This window comes from Nymphaea colorata, chromosome 11, assembly GCF_008831285.2.
Source record: "Nymphaea colorata isolate Beijing-Zhang1983 chromosome 11, ASM883128v2, whole genome shotgun sequence".
Taxonomy (NCBI): domain Eukaryota; kingdom Viridiplantae; phylum Streptophyta; class Magnoliopsida; order Nymphaeales; family Nymphaeaceae; genus Nymphaea; species Nymphaea colorata.
The window spans coordinates 11,107,918-11,131,815 of NC_045148.1; the positions used below are offsets into that span (position 1 = coordinate 11,107,918).

General features: G+C 38.1%; 1 protein-coding gene across 1 annotated transcript; it reads right to left on the reverse strand.

The window, feature by feature from the left end:
• Window positions 1-1,171: 1,171 nt before the first annotated feature.
• On the reverse strand, window positions 1,172-23,537 carry LOC116264409 (branched-chain-amino-acid aminotransferase-like protein 1). The gene is made up of 29 exons (XM_031644606.2): window positions 23,338-23,537; window positions 22,583-22,652; window positions 19,742-19,879; window positions 19,220-19,283; window positions 19,033-19,120; window positions 18,732-18,816; window positions 17,906-17,962; window positions 17,574-17,678; window positions 16,524-16,594; window positions 15,855-16,432; window positions 12,314-12,423; window positions 11,401-11,499; window positions 11,114-11,185; window positions 10,624-10,716; window positions 10,356-10,493; window positions 9,976-10,034; window positions 8,416-8,518; window positions 7,261-7,452; window positions 7,065-7,165; window positions 6,325-6,379; window positions 6,149-6,235; window positions 5,916-5,967; window positions 5,613-5,698; window positions 4,641-4,694; window positions 4,437-4,520; window positions 4,274-4,345; window positions 3,030-3,110; window positions 2,114-2,149; window positions 1,172-1,571 (listed from the first exon to the last, which is right to left on the reverse strand). The coding sequence occupies exons 1-29, from the start codon at window positions 23,478-23,480 to the stop codon at window positions 1,455-1,457; spliced, it is 3,090 nt and encodes a 1,029-aa protein (XP_031500466.1). The 5' UTR covers window positions 23,481-23,537; the 3' UTR covers window positions 1,172-1,454.
• Between the last annotated feature and the right edge of the window lie 361 nt (window positions 23,538-23,898).

The window sequence follows — 23,898 nt, forward strand, 5'->3', positions numbered from 1 at the left end:
CCTTAAATTAAAAAAAAAATCATGAAATGAAACCGAAAACGAGAAGAACAGTTTAATGAATCTATGAATTTAATGAATTTCTGTTTTTTTTTTAAAAAAAAGGAAAAATGGTTCAGTGAGTCAAATGTGGCTTCTAGAAAGCATTTAGAACTCAAATTTCATGAGTACTACTTTCTCTGCAGACTTAACCAAGTATAGTCCTTGAGAAGAATGATACTGATGTGGCGACCATGCTTTATGTTCTGGATGCAAAATCTTAACGAAAAGAAACATGAGATATATGGACTGTGAAGGCAACATATACAATTATACATTCCTAGACCTAATTTAGGCTTAATTTGAATTGATATCAAACACAATTCCTTGTTTCATGTAACAAAGGAACGGAGCTTACAGCATTAAACTTGCTAGTGTATAAAGTTCAGCGTCTTGATGGGGTTTGATGTCGATCTGCTACAAAGTGGGAAGATCAGATCTATGCAGAGTAGAGAACAGTCTCCTAAAAGAAATGATTTTTACAAGAAAATTGTAGAACCGGAAGTGATTAACGAAGAAATGCTTACAGAACCTAAAACAACTCAGGTATATGAACAAATGAATGAATTGTCAGGAGCTCGCACCAGAATCAATTCGACTGCCTTAACAATGGCAGAATATCTCCATAATGTTCATGAGATGGACATACATACAATGTCTTTGGTTTCATCCAAACAGGCAAAAATTGTCAACCTTATGTTTCACGAAACTTTGATGGAAATGCATGCACACTTCTAACAGGCTTGAGACAATATTTACGGCTTGACCTGGAACAGTCTTTCGCAAAATCACTCTCTCATGTATTTATTGGAGAATTTTTGCAACTTTGTGATCTGTGTTCCTGGGCGTTGCCCTCAGCTGAAGGCCAAACAGAACTTGCAATTTTCAGGTGAACTTGATCTTGTGATATAGGTTTGAGGCTGGGAATTCCTCGCTGTCATACAGCTTCAGCTGGTACGGGAGGTAAACAGAGGAAGACTACGGATCAAGTTTCTACCACTTTGCACCCTTAGTTTTTTCCACAGTATTGTTCCCGTAAGGATGGTACACCCAAAAATACACACACACAAATATATATACGTATATATATATATATATATATATATATATATATATATATATAATGCACAAGAAATAACCAGAAGAAAACATTTTCTTGTTGAGAACAAAGTTCACTTGAGGAGCTAATCTATTGATGTATGCAGCAGTAATATCCTTTGGCTAACAATTCGGGGGATACACACGCCAATCTTCTGATGTCATCCAGAAACCCAAAAAAGGCAGTCCTTTTACTTCGTTTGAAAGAAACAAAGTAGATTGCTGACGTAAGTAATAATCCCACTTATACCAAATATCCAGGCAGTGAATTATAGTTGATAGTTTTAAGCCACGGGCGATGTCTGAGGCCCTTCCTCGAGCTATGCTGGTATGGTTACCCCTGATTCTGCTGACAGTGATCTGTAGGCAGATTGCAATCTTCTAGTCACAGGACCGACTTCCCCATGACCAATGGTTCGCCCATCAATGCTGACAACCTGGTGAAAAACGGATCACTTTCATTTCCCAGAAATTGACAAAGAACTGAACAGTTGCTTACATTGATCAACTGAAAGAATCTCGACATGCAATGATGCTGTGGAAAGCATCTAAGAATTTGGTAACTGAAATGGATTTTCAGCACAAAGACAATACATGTGAGAAGACTCTCTCTATCATGTTATGTTTTTTTTTCGTCTCCTTTCCAGTTGGATATCAGAAAAAATAGATCTTCCACTAAAAACAGATTGGGGAATTACAAGATGTTCTATAGTTAAACAAAATAAATCAAAATTTAATGGGAACACACTACACAGTACACACACTCATCAAGATGAACCTCTCCATCAGACAGCAGCTAACCTAATGGCCCCCATGCAGTCGTTGGCTGAAATGCAGAATGGTTTCCTTTTTCAACATTTGAGGGCCATCATTATTTGGTTATCTAACTTGTTCAGCAAATTATGTACTTCTGGGACATGGAAGCACATTTGGATGCGTGTCTGCTTGTAAAAAAAAAAAAAATCTTTAAAAATCTTACTGGGGTGAGTTCTCCCATCGTGCCAGTGGTCCACACCTGATCAAGGGATAGAATTGTCAAAATAGAGTCATACAGTAGAAATAGAGACTAATTACTGTTGAGAAATATTTTTGAGTCGAAGTCATAAACACATGAAAACATAATTCTGACCATAAAAAATGATCAAGATGCTCAACTTATACAGCTTCTACTCTCACCAGGACAGTTTAGTGAGAAATACAACTTTCAATGGACTTGTGAAACTCATGCCAACTTTATATGGGAAAAGAAGAAAAACCCATGCATGCCAACACCATTACCAATTTGCAATAACTTAAACAAGGTATTGTGTCTATTGGTACAAAACTCATGATGAATTTCTGCAGCCATAGTAAAGAATTGCTGAAGTTCTGACTTCCCCCAACCAGCAAATCTGTACAAATTCTCAAGTCAGACTTTTAAAGTCTAACCATTTAATGCTTTTTTTCCCCCTTCCGGGCAGGCAAACTGGGATAATTCATCACTCTGCAATGAAACACTAACCTGAGCCATGAGTGTATAATAGTGTCTAATTATCCACCATTGAAGCCCAACTATGTGAGAGCTCTAACAATGTAAAGCAAAAAATTCCACATAGTTTAAGGAGTGACATAAAGATATTTACATGTAAACAAAGCAGAGCCACAATGCCTCTTCACTCAACTCAATACACAGCTGTATAACAAATAATACAGGCTACACTGGGAAAAGAACAAGAGTGTATCTATGTGGTAAAACAGCTAAATGGACAGTTTGAAGTTTACACTTCCAATGGAATCATGTGTATGAGAATCTAAACTCAATAGACAAGAAGCATCCTTTGAACTTAGCAACTTATATTCGTACCAACAGCTAATTCCATGCATACTGTCAGAACTGAAGACTACAAAATATACACCTCATCTGCAGTGTGGAACTCCGACAGACTGACGCGCCGTTCCTTCAAGTCTAAATTCTCTTCGATAACCAGGTCTATTACCTGTAAATAAAATGAAGAAATTTTGAATTTTTTTTAGATTATGATCACCAAAGAAAAGGAAAACTTTAACATGTTTGATTAAATAATGCAGCTCTCTCTCTCTCTCTCTCTCTCTCTCTTCTTTGTCTCTCTGAGTTAGTAAGGGATGTTAAATCAATCATTTAAGATCATTCAAGCAATTTCTGGCAATGTCAAATACCAGCCCTATTGGTCATGCAGCAGAGCTTTTATATATTAATGTGAATCTATTCAAATAAATGAATAGACCTTTGTCTTCTGACAGGTACTATGCCAGCCCTCAATAAAATAATGTTTCAATTTTATTTGCAGTATTGGACAGAGATTAGATGAGCCAACTTGACATTTTGGGTTTATCATTACAAAAGAGAAATTTAGGGTTTTGGTTGTCCCATTTTATCTGGAAAGAGAGAATCATGTGAAGTCTATAAAACAAGTGTAAAAATCTTTCTTTTCTATTGCATGTTAAACCCAGAACCAGTCCGGGGGTGCTTTTGCTTCAGACTTACAAGACAAAATTCTCATATACGTTGTCAGAGGCAGAGTCCCTTCAGTTCGCTTATCTCAATAAACTAATAAACTATTAAGGCTTTTCCTGGAAACTGGCACTTCGAGGTAGCTTATGCATTTGGAAAGTTGCACCTGCCAATTCCTGGCCCCACCTCTTTGATACTATTCTCCACAATGGCAGCCATGTACTTTGGCCCTTCTTATAGAATGGAAACAGTCAACCAGCTTGCGTCCAGTACATCTTCATATAGCAAGTGTGAATTTTAGCAGCAGGTCCATCAATTAACTTAAAATATCACCAGAACATGAGTTGTCTGTCAACAAAAGATTAGAAAGATATATTTTCATCCAACAATTGATTAGGTTTGTGGTTACATCCATGGTCCTCTAATATTTAGATTTCTGGCGTAGTATCTTAAACTTGGATGAATCTACAAGCGATTCCAAACTAAAACAGCAGCTCATTGTACTCGAAACTAGCATCTAGAGCTAAGCAGACAATGAGTTGTACGTCTTTGTCCTCACAACTTAATAGCTATTCAACCAGATATTTAAAAGGACCATATATTTACGCAACTCATTCTTCCAAGAAAGGTAACTTAAATCTCAACCAGAGCTTATAGACAGTAACTCACAGTTTGTCGGGTTATGCCAGGAAGACAGTAATCAGCATGAGGTGTGGACACACTGCCTTTCTTCACTAAAAACTGAGAAACAGTTTAGTCATTTCCTTTCCAATGAGAAAGGAAAAGGCACATAACCGGAAGGATGTCAGATCAGACTGTAAGATACACTTACAATATTTGTAGCATTTGTTTCAGACACAAAGCCATCTTGGTCAAGCATGATAGCGTCCGCTGCTTTAGCATGATTACCTTCTATCTGTACAGCTAAAAAAGGTAAAATATTACCAAGAGAATAGATAACATTCTACACCACATAAAATTGTATTTTAACTGTGGCTTGACACAAAATTGATATTACAGAGAAAACAGGCAAAACCTTCGCAAGAATATTGTTGAGAAGATTGTTGTGATGAATCTTGGAGTCCAGATTCTGCATAAAACATGCCAAACTTAAGAAACATATAATTGACACTTGGAAAACTTACAAGCTCGAGGCACAATACTAATAGCACTTGTAATTCAAGTTGAACCAGCACATTTTGATCGCATGCAATGATTGTCAAAATATTCATGTCACTAGCCATTGAACAAGCCAACATGCCAGTCCAATGAACCTCCCTTGTCCATGTAAAGACAATATGTCCCATAGTTCTTAAATGGCAAGGTTTTCTCAAGTATTTTTTTCGGCAAAGTTGAAAATCTTGGGAAAGTTCAGCAATGTTTTCAGAAAAAAAAAATCCTAAAAATTAGGAAAAGTAAAATAAAAGATAGTGACAAGAAAACATAAAAAGTAGCTTGTTAAAATGATAAAAATTATGTTTTGGAAATGATAGAACTAATTTAATTTAACTTTTAAACATTAAAGCAAAAATAATGTAAAAATAATGAGAAAAACATGAAAAAGGCCAAAAAACGTGAAAATTTTATTTTGGAGCTTTTTTTCCAAAAAAAGGAAAAGGAAGATTTTTTTTTCTTTGTTTATAACAGTATATATATATATATATATATGGATTCATGGTCACTTCTTGTGAGTGTTTGGCTCCTGAGAACTCTTGTACCATCCAAATGTCATGCACATTGAGCTTTTTTCATGTTCATTAAAAGTATTAAACTCTTGAGCGTGCTGGTTTCTTTGCACCCTTATGATCAGAAACCCATAATAAGCAGCAAGTTTATGACAGATGATAGGACACAAAATCCAGAAAAAAAATTGCGCTAACCAGAACTGGGGAAAAAAACAGTTAGTCAAAGTTGCAGTTAATTAGATCCATCAATATACAGTAACAAGATGAAACTTCATTCCTATTTAGCCCCATATGGTGGGAATGAGAGTTTCTCTTGAACTCACATTTGGAGAATTGCGACGTGTCGTTGCCGTTACCAAGGATATCCCACTCGAATTATCATATACTGGAGGTTTCCACTCAGCAAGAACTGTAATCAACAACCAAATAGTTTAAATAGCACAAACCACAGAATATTTCACCTCTATCTAAATGGAAACTAAGAAAAGATAAAAGCACAAAAAGGAAAAGAAATGCAATATTCACATAGACGAGGAAGAAAAATCAGAGATCATGAAAAAGCTTAATGGGAACAAGTTGCAGAGGGAAAAATTAAAAACAATTGAAAGTTACTTTTGATATGTTACCAATCAGAGTGCAACCATATAAATTAAAAGCTGGACTCATGCCAGATGTGACCTACACATTAAAGACATCCAAATGGTAAAAGATTGTGTCAATCCCCCTGTCTTAAATGTTTGATAGGAAATACACTGGAATATTAACATGCTCAAATTGAACATAGCTAAGCATATGCTCCATCTAGATGAAACATTAGTAGAAAAGAATGGGTTAATGCAAAGTGTACTAGAAATACAACCTTCTTCCCTCGTGTTAACGTAAGTCGAACATGTGCCTTATCTAGCATTCCATTTGAAATAAGAGTAGTGAAAATAGCTTTTTTAACCTGCAGGCACACATTAGTTTAGTTTTAGAAGCCATGACTAGAATACACGACTTAGTATAAGGGTACTCAATTCAAATTTGGGAATTAACCTGTTCCCTTTCAGGAATATTTGCAAAAGCCAACGCCTTGGCAGAATCAAATAACCTGAACAATTCCATGAAAAAGAATGTCAGACTGCATTGAACTACAGAAGAAAGTACAGGGACAACATTTCCACATCTCTAATAGGATTATCAATGGCGACATCTTGACCATACTTCTCCTGGTATATCATCAGCGGGATCTTGGGGGATGGCCTGAAACAAATTTTTGTTCTAGGCACTTTTAATGGAATGCCACCTGAATATCGTGCACAAGCCAGAAAACTATTTCAAAGTGCCATTAAAAAATTCTGAGAAAGAAATAATAGAGCATATGGTTTCTTGATCCAATAATGCCACCTGAATATGGCGCAGAAGCCAGAAAACCATTTCAAAGTTCCATTAACAAGTTCTGAGAAAGAAATAACATAGTATGTGGTTCCAACCAGTAGTTGTGCTAGATCCAAAACTATGGTCAACCCGCAGCTGCCTCCAGTCAGAAGATCATTTTTTTTTGCCATAGTTCCTTCATATGAAGGCTAATCAAGATCCAACAAGCTGATAACATAACTTGCTGACCACCAGATGTCCAGCAATTTTCTATGGAGCATGAAATTTGTTTATTAAGAGAGTGCCAGTCTGAATCCATCCATCAAGTCACTAGCATGCTTAAAGTTGTTGACTGGAAATATGTTTAGAATCTAATAATTAATTTCAAGCTGTAGCATGAATACATGCTCATTACTGACCGGTCTAAATGTTCCTCTAGCTTAAAGATTTTCCCATTATAAATCCGGAGTCCTTCCCATACTGCATCACCACCTTGGACAACAGAATCGAACACAGAGACCTTTGAAGAAATGAAAGATAAAAAGGTTATCATATGAATGACACTATTTTGCTCATGCATATATGCATTCAGAGTCATAGAATTATGAGGCAAACCTTCGCACTACCACGAGGTAAAAGTTCATCACCAACCCAGACAAGGATCTTTTCATTATCCGGGACAGGAAGACGAGGAAAAGGCAGTTCTGGTGATAATTTAGAGAACGGGCTTCGCCTCACATGGCACTTCAATAAATTATAGAAAGGTAGGCTTTTTTCCAGCAGATCATAATGCTCAGATGGGAATGGCTGGACGAGGAAAGTAAGACAAAAATTCACAACTTAATTATGAGTAAACAGTCTGCGCATGTGAAATCTATATGTACAAATGCTCATAGTGATGATATGAACAGACAAACCTATATTTGAGTTCTAACATGATGAATAGAAATATTTTTAACATAAACTTCCTTTTGAAACAATAAATTATGTGACTAGCTGATTAGTTTTTCCCAACTACAGAAACATGTGAAACTGTTAGGGAAATTTTCAAAAACAAACCTAAATATTTTGTAATAATAAAAAATACACCTAGCCTTTAAATATTGCTAAAAGTACACCTGTGTTTTCCCATGATTAGCAAAAAAGATCCATAAGATTATTATTAGCAAATAATAATTAAATCAATAAATAAATACCATCTTACCTCTAAAACGAACAGTAAGAAATTCTCAGTTTTGATAGTAAAACCATGTTTTACTATCAAAACTTAGGTGTGTTTCTGATTTTATTATTGCCACTTCTTCAGGTGTCATTTTGAAAATGTCCCAGTATTCTATAGACAGTAAAGACATCATCAGCTGAACTAGTTGTTGTTGACCCATCATCCATGAACTCTATTTATTAAAGATAAACAGTAAAAAAACCAAGTAATTTCTATGAAAACAGATAATATGTGCCATTAATATCCTTAAAATTAGAAAAGTTTTCATTGTTGAAAAAAAGTAACATAAAAACCCATGTTGTTATTTCCAAGACCTTCGGTGGACATTAGCAACTTCACTAGATCAAGCCCCACCCCTCCCACCATCCCCATCCCACTCTTAAATTTAGCAGAAGATTTATATACTGATACAAGGCCTCACAGCATGCATGTACATCACCTAAACAAAGAAAAGATATGAAGATGATAGTAAAAATAATTATAATAGTAACAATAACAACACAACATCAAGTTAGTAATGTGTCGGATTTAAACGACAAAAGGCATACCAAAGGATATTCTCGTTTTGAATTAAAGCAGGTAGATTTGTGTACACTTTTATACCACCATGGAGCCCAAACCCCATCCATTGGTTTCGGACCAGCTTCCCACCTACATCAAAAATTGACTTCAACACTTTTGACATGAATGTCAGGATGCAGACTCACAATATAAAATTTTAGCTTACTATTTGGCTGTCAAAGTATTCAAATGATCAAATTTTCTAGATTCTTTCCATATCTAACCAATTCACACACTAGGTGTCAATGAAGTATGGGACACACAAAATTGGATAAAGGGAAACAAAAGAATAAAATTCAATAAATGTTGGACCAGTGGCAAAATATCCTCTTGCTGACTTGCATATTTAGGAATCTCTTGATAGAGAAAGATAAGTTGAGGTATGTGAACTTGTAGGTCCATATCTTGTTGCTTTCCATCTTGCATGAGGCATTAGGGTCAAGAAGTGGACTAACTAGCCACAAGAAGCCTTACAAAATCTAAATAAATGTTCTCTCAATATGTTGTTAACACTTTCAGATACTGACTCATTGAACTTTTGCAGTTCACTTCTGATAACAGATGGGGAGATTATGAACATAGCTCCCCATCCAAAATTAAGAATATTTTATATGTAAAGAGCAAAAGGCATGCACAGCATAACTCAGACTCCCAAAAACTCAAAATTCATGCTAGACGTACATGTGCATGTACATATACATATGTTTTAGCTCTGCCAGATAACAATTAAATGTGTATATATATATATATGTATGTATGCAAGCATACAAGATTTATGTGCAGGCACCATGTTGAAAATGAGGGGTTCTGGAGGCTAGAGAAAGAGAGAGAGAGAGAGAGACGTGGATACAAAAGAACGTTTTTAAAGAGTGAAAATTTTTTGTGGCCTATCTTGGTCAGTTGGAAGCCATGTTGACTGAAAGGGGAAAAGATATATCAAATGAGCCAGTCATATGTACTGCTATTTTATTATATGCACTTATGTGGCCCACAACTACAGAGCAATAAGAAACAATTGATCATCTTTTTCCCAAATTGTGATGTGGGATTGAGAAGCAAGGAAAAAATGTGTAGGGGAAACTCATTATGCACTTCTATGGAATTTGAAAGTAGAAAATGTCACATCACAAGTTATAAGAGCATCAGTAAGCTGCCAACATACTTGGAGCAAAGCTCTATATTGTGATTTTGGTGTAACTTAGGCATATTAGTTAGCAACCTATAATGCCTATATTCCATAAAGATGAATCTATTTGGTATCCACTGCTTGTCAAAAGCTCCTAGTCATATGGATAAACTTAACATGCTATTTTGGGCATAATTTGCAACCAAGTCCTGACGGACTTGTTACAACCATCAAAGCGAGCTATATTGGTTCAACTGGCTATAGTCCATATGGCCTTTGCTAAAGGTAATCCCATCTGTTGTCAAGGGGGAAAGGCTGAATATGCATAACATTCTACAGATTATCCATATCCATCTCAAATCTAAAATGTTCCAACTGTATAAATTAATAAACTGAAACTTTGTAGGGAGCAAAGAAATACTTCAGCATTCTGGCCTGAAATGGAATGCCTAAATCTTCACAGAGGACACGCAGAGCAGCCTGTATATCCAAAAAAGGAAAATAACAGACAATGTTCAGAAAGGTTTTATATTAAAATGTAAGACATAAGAGGCATTACAAACATCTAGCAATTGAAAATGACTTCAACAGTTTTCCAAGAAAAGTATTTGGTTGCTGGTGCCAGTTCATGATTGTACAAGTAGGAAGTCACTAAAAGAGCAGACTAAGAGACTAAAAAATTAAATGCTGCCACACAACACAGAACAGTATAGGAAAAAGTTGGCAAAACATGTCCTGCTGCAAATCAAACGCCTTCTTATTTTTCTGATACAGAAGAAAAATTGTTGGGAGTTACCGAACCTCTGGATTTTCTTGCAGATCTGCAGCATCTATGATAGGAGGTGGCTTCCCAAGTTCACACAGTTCACTGTATATAGACACCAAGTCTGCAAACCCCAATTCAAGGAAAGAGGGTGGAACAACCTTGTCAAAGGAAGGCTGGAAACAAAAAACAAACATGAATAACCATTGATTATTCACAGTAGTCATCTCAGATAAGAATAGTCTATGTCACTGGCAAACCAGACCGTGGTAACACAAAAGGATCATGGCATATTATAGAACTCACCAGAACATGAAGTGGGTTCCTTATCAGAATGAAATGTTTTCCATTTCCCATTAAATCTCTTGGTAGGCCAGGGAGACGTTGTTTTGCCATGTGCTGCACATATGAAATTCAACGCACAGCAGTAAGATGAATCTTTTCAGCTTATGTTCCTCAGCTCCTGCTGAACCCATGTAGCAAAACTCACCTTCCGTTATATACAATAATACAAATATACAGAAACAGAACATCACCACCCACAAGATATTAAAACATCTGACACTGTGACACAACAAAAATGTTTATGCATTAAGCTCATTAAAGAAGTCCATATGTCCATCTATTTTGTGTGTCTGCCTATCTTCTTGATGTATGGATAAAGAACTTGTGAACTCCACATTCCCGTAAAACTTTTTTTTTTGCTAAGGTTTTCATTGTTCAATAGTATTTTTAGCAGACATATACTTAACCCCGTGGGAGATATATTTTGCCGAAAGCATTCCAGAAGTTATACCTTACAATAACGATATTTCTTTTCTCCAGGTCCAAATATGACCTCTTTAACAACCTTGTCACCATCAGAGTCCTGCATCAACGAAGCAGACAAAACTACAGCATTACCTAAATGCATGTTGATTGAAGAACTACAGGACAACTATAACGCGCATTAAACCATGCAAAGTACTAAAGGTCGCTTCAGACAGTGATCATTAAGTTGGTCATCATTGATCTCAGATGGTGGTTCTCAGTTCATTCTCAAGGAAATGAACAACCGAGCACAGACTGAAGCACGACACTTACCATGTTGGAGAGTACTTCTGCCCGATAAGGCCTTTCTGCACCAGTAACCTTGAGAAAATGTGCATAAAGAGGTTCGTCAAGCACTTCTATGTCATCCCTCTGGTACACCAAAAGAAATTATCGGCAACCATCAGCCTCAACCAGAAAGGTTCATGTTTACAAGGAAATTTTCAACTTTTTCAGAAAACAGAAAGTAAAGAAGCACAATAAACCACATCGACACTCTTGTCGTAAAAGAAAAATACAAATCAACAACCAAAGGCTATGGCAGAACATCTCTCACTATAACAACTGTTTCTACATATACAAACCCGCATTCCACACGAAGATAACCATTTTTGCAAATAAGTCATTCCAAAAACATTATAATATCAAAGCTCTTACTAAGGAAAATCTCTAATTCTCGAAGTATAAGAAAGAATAAAGACACTAAAACCAGCAAAGAGAAATGTTTTCCTTCTTAAAAGTTTTATTTGTTGAAATTTGCAATCTCCACCAGAAAGAGTATCAAATATCTCAAAAAAGAGTATCAACGTATTATGCCGAAGAAACTACAAGCTGCATAAAACTTCGCATGAATAAAACGCCACCGTTCCAGCACAGAATCAGGTCCTGAACAGTGAACTAGACAAACTTCACAGTCCATTGCAAAACTCAAATCATGCGTAGGAACAGCAATCACCCACATCAAAAGAACCGCATTGGACATATAAAAGCACATGCAACAACAACAAAACTGAAAGGCAACCACAATAATGCAGGCAACGACAAAATGATACATGAAGCAAAACGGCCACCAATTTCAAACCGCAAAAACACAAACAAAATAAACAAATCTGGACAGACGAAAAGATACCAACATAAATCTCCATCGAGCGGGGAATAAAATCAAAACAGAAAACAAGTTACGTGCCTGAGCAAAGGAGTACATTAAACTGGTACTCAACGATCTTGGAGCCGACCACGAATGGATGACCTCCACTTCCTGAGCCACCATGATGGAATCTTCTGAAGACGGTGAGTCTCGGAGACTCGCCCTTCCGCTTATCACCCCTTACAATCACCTATAAAGCTGAAGGTAACGGCAGCCAAATGCTCGGGAACGGAAGCGCTTTCATGGGAAAGAAGAATTTCCAAAGTCACTTTTATATAGAACGGCGATTATGTGAAGTGATCCTTTTTTTTTATTAATTTTCGTGCGTGAAATATCATCACTAGCCGCATGAGTGACGCTCGGCTAAAAAATCAACCACGCCCCAATAAAAGAAAATGATAAAGTAAAAAAATAAAAGGATAAGGTAAAAAATTAAATAAAATCAAAAAGTAAAAGGACCATCTTACGTGACACTTTTTTTTTATCTTTAGACTTTTGTTTCCGTCATTTCTTTTGTGGCATATAAAGAGCTCCCAATCCATTGCACCAATTCCTCTAAAAAAAAAAAGTGAAAGCTTAAAAAATGTTTGAGGTGGCTGTTTAATGAGAAGGAGATATATTATTATACTTATATTTTAAAATTAAAAGAGAAATAAATTTTATTAAAATGTAAGCATTTTTTTGAAAATGTCTTGTTACATGCATATATATATATATATATAAGGAAATTTTTAAATTTATTTATCACAGTCACGCTTTTTTTTAATTCTTTCTTTTTATTTTTCATTTCCTCAACTATCATCTTCGCCTTACTAATTTTTTGGTAGGATATTTTTTCATGTTATGTCATTAACATGGGAAGACATGTTTGAGTGTGAGGTATTTTTGTGTTTTAATATAAAAAAAAACTATCATGGAATTTTAGAATCAAAGAGCGTTTTTTTAAGAAAGTTGATCTATTAAACTAGCCGGGTATTTTATTTTGAGAATTAAGAAACTAAAACCTAGATTTTTTATGCTATTCCAGTTTGAGGAGGAGTTATAATTTTAGAATTTTCATTCTTGGATCAAAATTCTAAACCATGAAACGCCTCGCTAAAGAAAAGGGCTTTCCAGTTAACCTCCAACGGCATTCTGGTAATTTTCAGCCCATGACACATGATCTTTGTTGGGGAAAACGAAAGAGACTTCAAAATTCAGACCCCTTGTTAAGGGAAATGAAAGAGACCGTTCCTATTAGGGAAATGAAAGAGACTTGAAAAATCAATGAAAATGAAGAAACTGGCTTTTACTCATTGAAAGAGAGAGGGGAATTGGTTCGACGGGTTTAAAACTGGGGTTTTCAATCTTTTGTTTATTTCTTTCATTTTTTCTGTTCACTATTTTTTTCTGCAGTTATTAGAGCATGGTGAATCTTGTGAAAGAAAATTAAACTTGAAATTTCATTTATATTTTTAAATTAATCTTACTCGTCCCTTTAGTATTGCGTTCAAGCAGCTTTTAAGAACAGTGGTAGTAAGTGTACCTGTAAGACTTGAATGCGGCAGATACATTTAACATCAATTTCGACGTGTTCCCACATCGCTGCTAACCCATAGAAAAGCATGGGCTTTATTTTTGAAAAATTTCGAATAAATCTTGTCACTTTTTAGTTTTTAGTTTTTAGTTTTTTTTTTTGCACATGATTAAAAAAATCACCTTTAAAGGCATGAAAATATAAAAATGTGGTTTTCCACAAATTTACTAAAAATTCATTTTTTTTCTAAGAACAAAAAATATTGTTGCTCTCACGAAAATCTAACACAGGGCTCCTGTTAGATATCGAACGCAGCAAGTTCGCTCCCAAACAAGAAAAGTGAAAAAAAGGGACATTGGCTTCTACAGGACAGAATGAGTCAGAAGAACAGATCTTTATCTTAAAATTAATTTAGTTCAATCTTTCTATATAAAATGATTTTTTTTTTAAAGAATACGGCAACTTATACGTAAGTAAAATGATCGGTGGAGACAACTTGTAGGTAAGTTATGAAAGATTTCAATGCATACAGTTAAAAATATTCAGAAGCTGTCCACAACAAGAGAAGTAGAGCGAACGAAGGTAAAAAAGGTTAATGAACGATTCACAATAACACTTGGTTGTATGACAAAAACATGCATGAGTTTGAACATATTTTCATCTAAACAAGTAAATTACATACAAACTATATGGTTAAGTGAAAAAGATCTAGACTTGAGTGCTTTTGTTATACTACCAAATGCTGGGCATATTTATTGTGAAAGTTCATTCTTTACATAGAAGTACGATACATGAACATAGACATCTCAAAAGAACCATGGCTTTCAAATTTATCTATAATAAATACTCAATTCAAAGTTATATCAGAAGTTTTTAATATTATTTTCATACAAAGTGGGTATTAATGGTTCCACTCAGACTCCAAAGCAAGCCAGAACCACATATTTTATTATTTGTGACGATTGAGAGTAATGAGTAAAACAAATGAAAAATAAATGCCATCTGGTCATGGATGATCCATGATATATTGTCTCGGCTGAATGTTGGGACACCTTATATTATATGAAATATCAGCCACATATATATCAATAATTGAGGCGGCAACAGAGCTTTGGTAGGGCCATAGGAAAAAATTGAAATATAAAGGAAGTCATCAGCATCTCTTTCTGCCCCGTTAGATGAGTGACCCTATATACCGCTAGCTTGCTTGTGAACAAAGAAAAATAAACATATGATACTTGAAGGATCAAATTTTAAAATATAGATCTGTTAATTGTTCTTAAATGAGTCATAGATTTTTTGAATGCTGCCAGATAGATCTGTTAGGTCAAGGAAAGGTTTCTTGAATTAAATAAAAAAAAAAAACATCCTTTTTGTGATAATTTTTCCTACTTCATTAACAGACATTAAAATTATACAGATTTTCCCCATCTTCAAGAATAACAAAAATTAATTTGAGGTCACTGTTCTATGGTTGTCGGCAAAAGAAAGCTTCACACTCAAAAAAGTGTAACGCTTGTTTGTGGTCATCTAATTGCGTGTGTCCGTTACATCAAAACATTTCATATATATATATATATATATTCCCTAATTAACAAGGAATCTGGTCTTTTGTTGAACTTGGTACATGAATTTCTTTTATGCGAAATTGTTGCTTGGAACCGAGATTGTTAAGGATCTTCTACAAAAATGAATAAAAATAACGAATTTACTTTGAGCTCCCAATGGTTTTGAGAAACTTCGGAGGATTGAGACAAGGAACAAGTGGATGGTCGATGGTACTTGCCACGTGCACCTCATCTTTACTTTTGGCAGGCAACTATTGGTCGGACCTCACAAGACCTCACACTATTAAGCCAACAGGTACTCAGATCAGGCATCCAACCCTTCTTAACTTCAAGGTCTCCAATTCAACTACCTAGCCAAGAGGAAGGCATTCAAGTTAGCCAAGGAGAAAAAACTCTTGCAAATCAAACTTGTCATGCGTTCACCTGTGCGGTTTGCAGGTGGACAAAGAGAGTGAGAGAAAGAGTTAAGATTTATTAGCTCATTCACCTGAATAACAAAGTTTTAGCAAACGGACACATGATCTATCATAGGAATGCATGTAAGGTAGAAAACGCAGGGGTGGCTGCAGTTCAGTAATGTCGACGACAGAAAGGCGAGCATATTCAGCCTGCGAGAGGAAATGCTCAAATGTCTCCTTGTTGCGGATCACTGTTGCAATATATGCAACTGGGCGCTTTCGCTTGCTGCTGTGATTCCTCCCATAATCCATGTTGCCACCATTACGACTGATTTCATGATCAACTGTCTCGTCTAACTGGCTTCTATTACTTGGTTTCAATTCAAAGCAGCTTGATTGGTTCTTATTTTCACCGCAACCGGGAGTTGCATTTAGTCTACTGAAGCAGAAGCTTCCGGTTTCATTAAAGAGATCATTACCATCAGAACAAGTTATCTCTTCCTGATGAAACTGATCAGTATGGTCACTATTTTGAAGAATGTCAACGCCATCTAATTCTTCGCACAAACTTGGAGCTTGCTGATGGGAGCTGCATCTCTTTGGCTTCAGAAGCATAGCAAGAACACGAATAAGATGAGGAACACATAATGGGTCGTAGATTACATCTGCACCCACACTGCTCTGGGAAAATATTACAGTCAGAATAAGAAAAAAGGAAAAGGAGAAACAGCATCCAACTCAAGAGCAAAAAAGTAAGGATTTCTCACATAATTTCAGCATCGAAACCTTGCAGTTCACTCTCAGATGCAGATTCCCATGGCAGAAACAGACATTTTACCTGAAACACCAACCACATTCATCAACATCACTCACATAGTTTGAGGAGGTGAATAGTGGTGCAAAAAGATGCATAGAATCCGGCTCTATTGGTTGAATCTAGAGATGCCAATGGATCAACAAGATCCTATTTCCAATCCAAAACCAGATCCATTTAGCAAGACATGGTCAAAGAAATGCATCCAAAGTATACTCAAACTTGGGCTTGGACTATGGTTTAGGTGACCGAGTCTGAATCCAATCCAATCCAACTAGGATATGACCCAATTTACATAATACCGCTCTGAGATCTGGATCCAGTCCAAGACATACAAATCTGAATCCCAGTCTGAGTGTGTGTGCATAAATAAAATCCGACTAAGCAGAATCTGGTAAACAGTGGACTCAAGCTGAATCCAAACTGTTTACATCCCTAGTTTCCACCTTGGACCAATCTGATGCATGTCATTCCATGACATCAATAATGATAACAATGACAATCACCTAAAGGAAAGTAACTCAAAGCATGAAGAATAACTCTCTGAAATATCTTACGAAGAACAACATAAAAATACTTTAGTATAATTTTTTGCCCAATGAGCAGGGTGGAAAATATGTTTTTTCAGGTGATTCACGCCCAAGGTCCTGTAGCTATAAGCTAAGCAACATTTTTGTCCAACCTAATTGCAGTAATATTCTATGATCTACCAAATTAGATAGCAATAAAGAAGGTAAATATCAACAAAAAAGTGATTAGCACTTGACATTTCTTGCACATCAGAACAAGAATAAATTACCTAAAATTGCAGTCATGACATACTGAATTAAGCAGTAAGAAAGAAGGTAAATATCAACAAAAGGTGATTGACACTTTGACAAACTCAAATAGCATAAAACACTAAATTAAGCAGTAAGAAAGAAGGTAAATATCAACAAAAGGTGATTGACACTTTGACAAACTCAAATAGCATAAAACACTAACAATCAAAACAACGGCTTACCTTCTCCATTTGTCCTTCTACCTCACTTAAAACATCAGGATGGTTCATTTCCAAATTAAGTCGCATATTAGATAAAGCCAACAAATCTCCATCACTTAATATCACCTACATCATGTGAATCCTGTGAGGCACACTACGAGACAAGACAGATAAAATATATTGTTATAAAAGAACCCATACTCTCTATGCACAAGCAAATTTTAATGTGTGAGCAACAACACAAAATTCGGTTCCATACAGTGTAGATAAACAGCTTAATGGGTCAAAATGTCAATATTGAAAAACGATGTGGACAACAGAGTAGAAAAGCAATATGTATTCAAAACACATACTCTGGAGGCTTTTGCATGGACAAGGCAAATACCAACTAGTCCAACTCCTGAACCGACCTGCAAGATTCAACGTAATAATCATCTGAATCACAGGATAATCCCCCAAAATAAATTATCAAAAGAAAAATATAGGCATTTGAAGCTTTATAAGCAGCATAAATGACAAATAACTTGCTTCAGAGAATATAGCAGATGCATCAAATGGAACCACTAAGCGCTATGAGGCATGGAAACTTATACGGACTGGCAAAGCAATCTTGTAAGGATCTGCTGGTGATAGGAAAAAAGAAAGAGAGATGGGAAAACAAAAGCACAACAAAGGGATTTTGGTTGTTAACAGCATGGAATCATGACTACAGAGTACAGAGTACAGACACACTAATACAAGCATAGTAAGCTCACTAAGTGATGTTCACGTTCATCTATGAAATGCAACTATATTTGTGAGTTATGACATAGCACCCAACCAAAGAAAGCAGCCGCGAGACAAACTACTTTGCTCCAGGTTGCTGCAAGGAGAGAAATTGATAATGCCTGATCTTTTCTATAACCATGGAGACCTATACTTTCCCACTCATTCTTCTCACAAGGACCTTCCTGCTACTCATACTCCAAGTGTCATGTACGAGGATAGACAACCTACTGCAAAAATTAACATCATCAACAAACAATAATAAATTGATTTTTGTCGAGGCTCTTTCTTGACTTTTAGCAAATGGGGGATCAATTAATATTTATCATAGCTCCAACCAAAGAAGTCTCCCTTAGCATGCTGTCGCGTGCAGGCAGAAAGATAACGAAAATAATTGTGTGGTAATGAGATCACCTCAAAGCAGCACTTGTTTGAGAACACTTCCGGGTAGGAAAGTATGAACTCTGACAAGAAAAAGCTTGATGGCCAGATGCAACACCTATAAAAAACAAGGAACCAGTTTGACATGAAAATTGTCACACTAAAAGACGATTAAAAGAAGGCATTTGTTTTCTTCTCATGGATGAGAACTGGCCATGAAATCCTTACATTAAGCAACAAACCTCAAAGAATCAAGATGGCTACCAACTTACGAATTCTTCTATCAGAAAATGTGATAATGAGAGGAGGAAGAAAAAGGAGGGCATTGGCATACCCAGTATCACCTTCAAGCATGTTCAACGAACACTTTAGTGGTACTAACAATTTTCCTGACCTCATAGTAAGTGAACTCTTGTGAAAGCCTACAAGAAGTACCATACAAGGATCCTAATTCAATTCTCTTACAGGTGCAGGCCAGAAAAGGAAGAGGGGAAACATGCAAAGGAAAATTGAAGTCCTACCATCAGGGAAAATAAAAGATATACACTTGCAAACCTTTGTTTTGGACTCAAAATAATTATCTTCCTGCACAATGAGTCAAAAAGTTCATTAGTCTTAGGGTCTACATATTTCATTTAGTCTAAACCATTTATCCATTAATATCGCAGCCATAATCTTAGGCTGATAAACCATCCACGCATTTCAACAACTAATCTTTTATGACATGTTTATATATCTTTTGCTGGAAGGAATTCATGTTGCTACAACCATGGAAACACAAATTGCAACAGAAAAAATCTTATCATGTTTGGAAACATCATTTTCTCAATCTTGTGCTCAAATCACAAATCCATATCTGCCTGAAAGTCATTGTTTTTGCCAAGTGCTGCAAAGGGATGCAACGAAACCACCCCAAGGCCCACCTAGAAAGGTGGTCTTCGTGAAATGTATGCCAAACAGAATCTTCTCAGCTCACCCTTCATAGGGATAAACTGTATATGCATACGTATAGAAGATTTATGAATACCAACAGGATTGCTTACCTTGAAGGAACTCATATAAAGCATTAGTTGCCCATATAACCCATCCAACACTTCAAGACAACTTGATTCAACAGCAACTATAATCTTCTTAAGAAACCTTTTCACATACAATTCTCTGAGAGGATATCTCTCGACAATCTACAAAGAGGCAAAGAATCAGTCACTAAGGATCAAAGAAGCCCTCTCAAGTCTCCACAATTATTGGTGAGCTCTCATATTTGGGTGTGTACCCTGGCGGACCTAAATTCTTGCACTGTTGCACATTGTGCAGAGCAAGAGAAATTGTTAGGACCCGACCGGTTGCGACAAGAAAGTCCGAACCAATCTTGAGTCCTAGTTCCCAAGACCTACTTGAGGATAATCTAAAAACCAAAATCCTAAACAAATTAAGTACAAATGTCTACCCGGCCGAACAGGACCCTGGCGCAAAACCCAATAGGTAAAGGAGTACAAGCAAGGGATACCCAAAAATTCTAACTAGGCCGTTCCTACTACAAATGAACTATGAGGGGTGTGAGGCCAATACAAGCACGATCGATACAAAGCAATGCTCACAACTCACTCAACAAACCATCACAAACCATAAACTAACGTGCAAACCACACCCGTTCTCAATAGGTAGGTCAAGCCCTCTGTGGTCGTGTCTTTGGCGCTTGCGCCTCCGAGGTACCATTAGCAAGGACCGAGGCCGGAGCCGGGCTAAAGCAATAAACAAAGCAAATTAACTAGCACTACCACCCGTGGACTACAAGGGGGTGAGAAGGTGATACCAGCCAAGGCTTGCTTGGCTTATCTGCGAAAATAGGGACCATGGGGAGAAACCCTAGCCCCGGGTATTGCAGCAACGGTTCTAGAAGGCCACTTGAGGAGAGCCTCCACGGAAGTGCTGCGGGAAGGACTGCTGCCTGCAGTTGGGCTATCTGCGGGAAGCCTAGGGAGCCGGTCGCTCGGGCTAAGGAGGGCCGAGGACGACCGGGCATTCGCCACATCACCTCCAAGTCCACGCATCCTCCATGCGGCATCCACGCGTTTTCCACTTGGCGTCATTTGTGGAAAGCCCTTAGGCGCACGTCAATCCTTTCCTAACTTGTTGCCACCTCCTTTGACCCCATCTTCTTGCCCTAAACCGCGTTACATCTCCACCACCCAACACCGCCACATGTCCCTCATCCAAGCACGAGGAGATCTCGCCCCAACCTAGCTGGCCTCCTTGCCAAATCCGCACGGATCAGCCGCAAATCTCATTTCCTACCAAATAGGAAGGCGCGGCCCACTTCCTTCTTGGCGATAGGTAACCCTAGCCACCAATTCACTAAGGCCTTCCATCAAGGGCACGTGTCCTCATCTCAGGCGCAGTCCACCTGGGCGAATCCAGCCCAGCCTAGCTAGAACCCATCAGCCTCTCGCGCCTACACCTGTCCCAATAAATTAGGAAACCAAATCCGTAAGCTTTCCCTACCCGATCATCTCCTACCGTTTAGGAAAGTCTTTACCGCATGGCATCTTCCTCCATTTTAGGAAGGCCATTAGCCGCCGCCTAACCTCTCCATCTCCTAACCCTAGCAGCCACTCAAATAGCCAGTGGGCCCCTTACCCTCGGCCTCTAGCCTCACTCCACCTCAACCCTAATCATCTAAACCCACCTAGCCTAGTCAAACCCGATCCACTTCTTGGTCAACTTGACATACCCGAACCTTTAGCTATTACCCAGGCCTCACTTACCCGAGATCATTCCCTAGCTTATTTGACCCTCGCCTTCACCTAGTCCTTCACCCCTTAGCGTACCCCAACCTTAACCTCACCGCACTAAGTCCAAGCCTACCCATAGAGCCCATTCGGACCAAGCCCACCCTAGCCTTAGTTAGGAATTAGGTCTATCGGTTGGCTAAGCCAGCAACACCAAGTTGGTCTAGTTGAACCCCACGGCCGGCGCTCTTCCTCACCGGCGGTACACTTACCTTACATGGCCGAGCCTCCTCGGACAGCAGGCGGCTGTCTCCTCCATCCTTCCTCGGCATCCTCGGGTCCCCTTAGGCAGCAGGAGGCTGGCCTAACCCAAGCCCGTCAGCATCTTTCGGCAGCAGGCGGCTACGAAGGCCCGGTCGTCCTCGGCCCTCCTTAGCCCGAGCGACCGGCTCCCTAGGCTTCCCGCAGATAGCCCAACTGCAGGCAGCAGTCCTTCCCGCAGCACTTCCGTGGAGGCTCTCCTCAAGTGGCCTTCTAGAACCGTTGCTGCAATACCCGGGGCTAGGGTTTCTCCCCGTGGTCCCTATTTTCGCGGATAAGCCAAGCAAGCCTTGGCTGGTATCACCTTCTCACCCCCTTGTAGTCCGCGGGTGGTAGTGCTAGTTAGTTTGCTTTGTTTATTGCTTTAGCCCGGCTCCAGCCTCGGTCCTTGCTAGTGGTACCTCGGAGGCGCAAGTGCCAAAGACACGACCACAGAGGGCTTGACCTACCTATTGAGAATGGGTGTGGTTTGCACGTTAGTTTATGGTTTGTGATGGTTTGTTGAGTGAGTTGTGAGCATTGCTTTGTATCGATCGTGCTTGTATTGGCCTCACACCCCTCATAGTTCATTTGTAGTAGGAACGGCCTAGTTAGAATTTTTGGGTATCCTTTGCTTGTACTCCTTTACCTATTGGGTTTTGCGCCAGGGTCCTGTTCGGCCGGGTAGACATTTGTACTTAATTTGTTTAGGATTTTGGTTTTTAGATTATCCTCAAGTAGGTCTTGGGAAATAGGACTCCCTAAAAGACTCGGTCAAGCAAATACAATCCATGCCAATCAATGTAAGAAGATAAAGAGAATGGAAAGCTAAGCTGAATCCGATGAAGAACATACGATGTTTTTTATGCAATGCTCCAATATGAAACTTTGGACTCCGACGGTAATAGATCCTCCACCAGATTCCCTACACGTGCAAGCAGGAAATAAATATAAGCAGATAACATGAACAACAGGACTGGCAGACTCTATTCTCATGCACGATAAATATGAAAATAGAAACAGAGAAGTACATAACCCAGACATTTGAGAAAAAAACGTTCGAATATATAACCACCAATTTAGAATAATCTGGAATTTGCAATACGATGCATGAAGAGAGTCATTAAACATCAACCACCGTGACCAATGGCTGTCGCTCATTAGTTTGACCATTGTTATTTACTGCTAGTGAACTCAACACTGGCACACGTAACGTTTCTGCAAGATCTGCTACAGAATATCCCTGAGACATGCTATCAAGAAAACTGATCAAAAAACAATGTAAAATAGCATATGGCACCGTCAAATTTACAGTTGAAACTTAATGCAATGCCCTCGTTCGTCTAGTTCAAAAGGAAAACTGAAAAACATCAACCAGTTCTTTATTTCTCTAATGCAGAAACATTCAGCTCATGCATCCATCCACCAAGAATCTCCTCAAAAGAAAAGAATCGAGACTTTCCGATGGTACGTCTAACTAATGGAAACAACCACATCAAAATTTCTACGTATGAAGTGAACTAAATAGACACCCACGGGAAGAGCTACACCTTAGAATCCCCAAAATAACTCCGACGATGATAAGAGAGATGGATGGTGTAGGTAAAAACCTTGCAAGCTGAAGCAACCAATCCGTGGATTCCATGGCGAGGAAAGCACAGAACAAGTTTTCGGCTGATGGGTGGGAGATGTCGACCGTTCCCTCCATTGTTTCCCTCACTTCGTCGGCGGAGGAGGAGGTGAGCTCGAGCATTCCCCGCGTTGGAAGAGGAGGGAAACGCTGTCCTGGACCTACGGACGTTGGGTTGCTCGGATCCCGGTATTGGGTTTGTATCCAATTGTCCGAGCCATCGCATCTCATGACCCGGAAGCGACCAAGTTGGATCTTGAAAATGGGTCGGGTTCAAGACAATCCAATCCGTGTCAGTTCAGCTGCATTCTGGCAAACAAATATAAAATCACATGATAATCAAACTACTTGAATTGGTTTTGCTAGTTTGACCAATTTCTTAGAGTCCGGATCTTGATTATGTTTTGTAACAAAAAGAATGTCTAACAATGTTCAAGTGTGGATATGGGTCTACTTGGGTTTATGAATTCAGTATCTTTCTGTGTGAATGTCTGACAGTGTTCAAGTGTGGATGTGGATATACTTGGATTTTATAAATTCA

What these genes read in the sequence shown, in the direction of transcription:
- LOC116264409 (XM_031644606.2), bottom strand. Translation starts at nt 23,480, where the DNA reads ATGCTCGAGCTCACCTCCTCCTCCGCCGACGAAGTGAGGGAAACAATG. An exon ending in TCCATGCAAAAGCCTCCAGA is followed by an intron (nt 17,679 to 17,905) that starts GTATGTGTTTTG and finishes CACATGATGTAG; the next exon opens with GTGATATTAAGTGATGGAGA. An exon ending in ATATTCCTGAAAGGGAACAG is followed by an intron (nt 6,236 to 6,324) that starts GTTAATTCCCAA and finishes GTGTGCCTGCAG; the next exon opens with GTTAAAAAAGCTATTTTCAC.